Source organism: Octopus bimaculoides, chromosome 7 (assembly GCF_001194135.2).
Source record: "Octopus bimaculoides isolate UCB-OBI-ISO-001 chromosome 7, ASM119413v2, whole genome shotgun sequence".
Classification (NCBI taxonomy): Eukaryota; Metazoa; Mollusca; class Cephalopoda; order Octopoda; family Octopodidae; genus Octopus; species Octopus bimaculoides.
Genome location: NC_068987.1, coordinates 30,458,633 through 30,462,686, shown reverse-complemented (window position 1 = coordinate 30,462,686; position 4,054 = coordinate 30,458,633). Strand labels below are relative to the sequence as shown.

Here is a 4,054-nt window from a genome sequence, read left to right as displayed (position 1 = left end):
TGAGTGGTTGGCGTTAGGAAGGGCATCCAGCTGTAGAAACTCTGCCAAATTAGATTGGAGCCTGGTGATGCCATCCGGTTTCACCAGTCCTCAGTCAAATTGTCCAACCCATGCTAGCATGGAAAGCGGACGTTAAACGATGATGATGATGATGTATGTATGTATACTGTAAAGTGTTAATATGTATGTATAATATATAATATATATATTATAAAAGTGTTATTTAAATTCTGAACGGTTTTGTTGCCATTTGTTTATGTAGTTTGATTTCTTTATCCATTAGTTTCTGCTAAGATAGAGACACGAGTAAAATTAATAATAGACAAATGAAAATAAAACTTTGGAAACAACCTAAAGGGAGACAATTGAGAAAGACTTGAAAGTGAACATAAGATTGTAATCATGTAAAGTAAAGTAAATATAACAAATAATCCAGAATCCTTGTCCGGTATCAGATCGATCCCAAAATCTAATTAGTTCATGTCAGTCAAGAGGCCAAACATCCTGAAAGTTTCATCTGAATTCATCCAGCGGTTCTTGAGATATCTTGTCCACGGACAAACAAAGAAACACAACTTAAATCAAAACCTCAGCCCAACAATTGAAACCAATAAAAAATAATTAAAGAATACTAATATTTACCACAGTATTTTTCCATCAATTTATCCTGAGCATCCATCAAGCCTTTGCAGTCAGTGTTATCAAAACATTTACGATATTTCGGATGGTACCTGGAGAAAAGAACAAAATAGTTATAAATTTCTATAGGTGCAGGTATGGCTGTGTGGGAAGAAGTTTGCTTCCCAACCACATGGTTCGAGGTTCAGACCATTGTGCCACTGCATGGCACATTGGGCAAGTGCCTTCTACCATAGCCTCAGGTTGACCAAAGCCTTGTAAGTGGATTTGGTAGACAGAAGCTGAAAGAAGCCTGTTGTATAAATGTGTGTATATATCTGTGTGTGTGTGTTTGAGTCTGTGTTTATCCCCCACTACTGCTTGACAACCAGTGTTGGTGTGTTTATGTCCCTGTAACTTTGCAGTTCAGCAAGAAAAGACTGATACAATAAGTACCAGGCTTAAAAATACAATTACTGGGGTTGATTCATTCAACTAAAGGTTTTTCAAGGCCGTGCCCCAGCATGGCCGGTCTAATGAGTGAAACAAGTGAAAGATAAAAGATATTATTTATACCATATTTTGTAGCATACAAGTTGAATATTTCAGACCAAAATTTAAAACCAAAAAAGTAAGTCAATGTATATTCCAAGACAACTTTGGAGGACCAAACATTTCATGTGAATTAGAACAGGATTTTAAAAGATAGATTGTTTCATAGTTTACAGAATCATTTGGAAGGACATAATTTTCGCAAGCCAGGAGAAGGTTGAAACTGTCATTTCAGAGTTCTTCGCTTTGAAAGCAAGAGAGTTTTACGTTGATGGGATTAAAAAGCTTGTAAATAGATGGAAGGAAGTCATAGATAATCAGGGGAAGTACATTGATGATTAAATTTCAATTAAATATAACATTTGATCTCTTGTATTCTTTATTCAAAATTCAGACAGAACTTATGGGATAACCTGATACATTACAACCATGACCCTCCCATCTATTTTTCAGACCCTGTTACCCCATAAATATAGCACTCAGTCTGTGCTCTATTCATTGAGACCTTTATTTCACTGGCCCACTGAAAGAACTTCAATACCAGCAAGATCTCTATCAAATCACAATCTACTGCCTTAAATAGGAAGGATACATGAAATGTGATGTTCTCAAGAAAAACATTAAAAGATTTCTGCTGTCTCAGATTGAAAGAGTACGATGTGTTATGTGGCACTTTCCCTTCAGCCATATTGTGATGGCAAACACCTTTTTAGTCTGCTGAACTGAAATTTCAATTTATTTAATAATCCTGTTATCAGAGTGTTACTACCACAAGTATCCATGTATATTAGTTTTAGGAAGCTATGTTAAAACATGTTCAGATCAATATATGATCTGTCTGCTTGTATATACAACTTTAATCAAGTACCCAGCATCCAAAGCTGTTCTATTGACGATTATTCCAGCATTTTCTCAAAAAGGATATATCTAGAATCACAATATCCAATGTGCCATTGCCTTTTATAAAAGCAGTAGAATGTGATTTTTAAGGATATTTCGCTTCTATTACTTGAAGGTCAAAAGACCACATAAAGGTTCCCTTACTGGCTTATTACCATGGCAGAAGAAGAGACAAGGAGTCTGAGTGAGAGATGAAGGATGTGGAGAGGAGGAGGATAAAGAAAACGTAGGTTAATAATTAGCAGGTAGTTGTAAGGCTTTGGTGAATAAAAGCTTATATAAGAAGCAGATGACAGGCTTCATCAAACTGAGTAATTTTAAATAAACTTACGAGCAGTAAGAACCATTATTCTTTATCATATCACTGTGTACTTCAAGTTTGCATGCTACCACCTTAGTGAGTTCACATTTACCCTCTGAAAAACAGAAAAGAATAGGTAAGTATAACACTAAACCCCGCTTTAAAACAAAAGCCTGCTTTCTCATGCCCATTGCTAATGTGGTGTACTGGATGGCACTAGATTTAGAAAATTCAGTTTACAAAAATCTTCCTGCAATACAAATTAGTCCCCACTGGGAATATTCTGAAGCACCCCCAGGCACCAAAGTCTGGCAAGAGGCCAGTGCTCCTTACTACTTGTAGAAATTGAACACATAGGTGAATCTCATTGTCCATAGCAGAATGAATGGAGACAGTGACACACAAGAGCCATAATGTAATCTGTGTAACCACATTTGCAAGATTAAACACGGCCTCTTGCTTCATATGAGGGTCTATCAGTCACCATGATTTAACTTTATTTTTATTAATGTCAAGCAAAATAAATACTCAATATATTAAAAGCTAATCATATTCAATCGGCAAAAACTTTGCAATACACATAATCTGACCCCACACCCACCCTGCCAAACTCTTTTATTCCTTACTTACCACAGGCTTCCTTTGTGGCCTTAAATAGACCACCATATCTTCGTAATTTGCAGTGAGACAGGACAAGACACTTTGCAATATCAAAGTAGACCCTTAAACAAGACAGAAAAAAAAACAATATAACATACATACATGTGTGTGTGTGTGTGTATTAACGGAACCCGATAAGCTAGCTTTCTCTAAGATGGCCATGAAACTTTAAGTTGCATAGGGCTGTTCAGATTTCTTGAAGGTGGACAGATAGATAAATACAAAATAGATTGGCTATAGAAAATGAAGGTGAAGATAGTGCCAATTATTGTTGGTTCCTTGGGAACAGTATCAGAAGGCATCAAGAAGAATTTAAGGGAAATTGGAATAGAGTGCCCAGTAGAACTGTTACAAAAAGTTTGCCTCCTTGGCACGGATAGAATAATCTGGAAAGTATTAGATTGCAGAAAAGATCAAATAACTTACTTGGACATCTAAGTAATGGAAGTAGTCCCCTACATAGTTTTGGTTCAAATTGAAAGTGTGAAACTATTTTCACTTTCTAATGAAACCTCATCGTTGTAGAGCAAGGTTTTTCAAATAATTATAGCTGGTTGTTCAGATAACATAGAAAATATGTAGATGAAAATAAAGTTTATTTGGTAGGCAGAAGATTACTGAATCATTTAATACCCCATATATCAAAATCAGCAACTTAGTTTTCGAATGCATAAGGAACAAATATGTGCACTCTCTCTCTCTCTCTCACACACACACACACACAAACATACACACACACACACATACACACACAAACTCTCTTTTATAGATATTTATATATTCATACAAACATATATTCATATATGCTTATATATATTGCATGCATTCTGTAAATACACACTGTAAATAGAACACTAGAAATATTAAAACTTCTCTTAAATCCAACACGAAATTTTTATGTTTTTCATGACTGAATTCCATCGATGGAATTTTGCATCTCTAGTCACACATCAGCCTCTTCTTTATAAAAGGGATTCAAAGAATTGTATAAGAAAGGGAACATAAATAATACCTGTGAGTGCT

General features: G+C 35.4%; 1 protein-coding gene across 1 annotated transcript in view; it reads right to left on the bottom strand.

Annotated features, from left to right (window-relative positions):
* Positions 1–616: 616 nt before the first annotated feature.
* Positions 617–4,054, bottom strand: part of LOC106880807 (uncharacterized) — a 56,364-nt gene continuing 52,926 nt past the window's right edge. The window contains exons 3-5 of the mRNA XM_052969490.1: positions 3,002–3,093; positions 2,402–2,486; positions 617–731 (exon numbers count right to left, since the gene is read on the bottom strand). Of these exons, the coding sequence (XP_052825450.1) occupies positions 632–731; positions 2,402–2,486; positions 3,002–3,093 (277 nt within the window). The 3' untranslated portion in view covers positions 617–631. The remainder of the gene's footprint in view (positions 732–2,401; positions 2,487–3,001; positions 3,094–4,054) is intronic.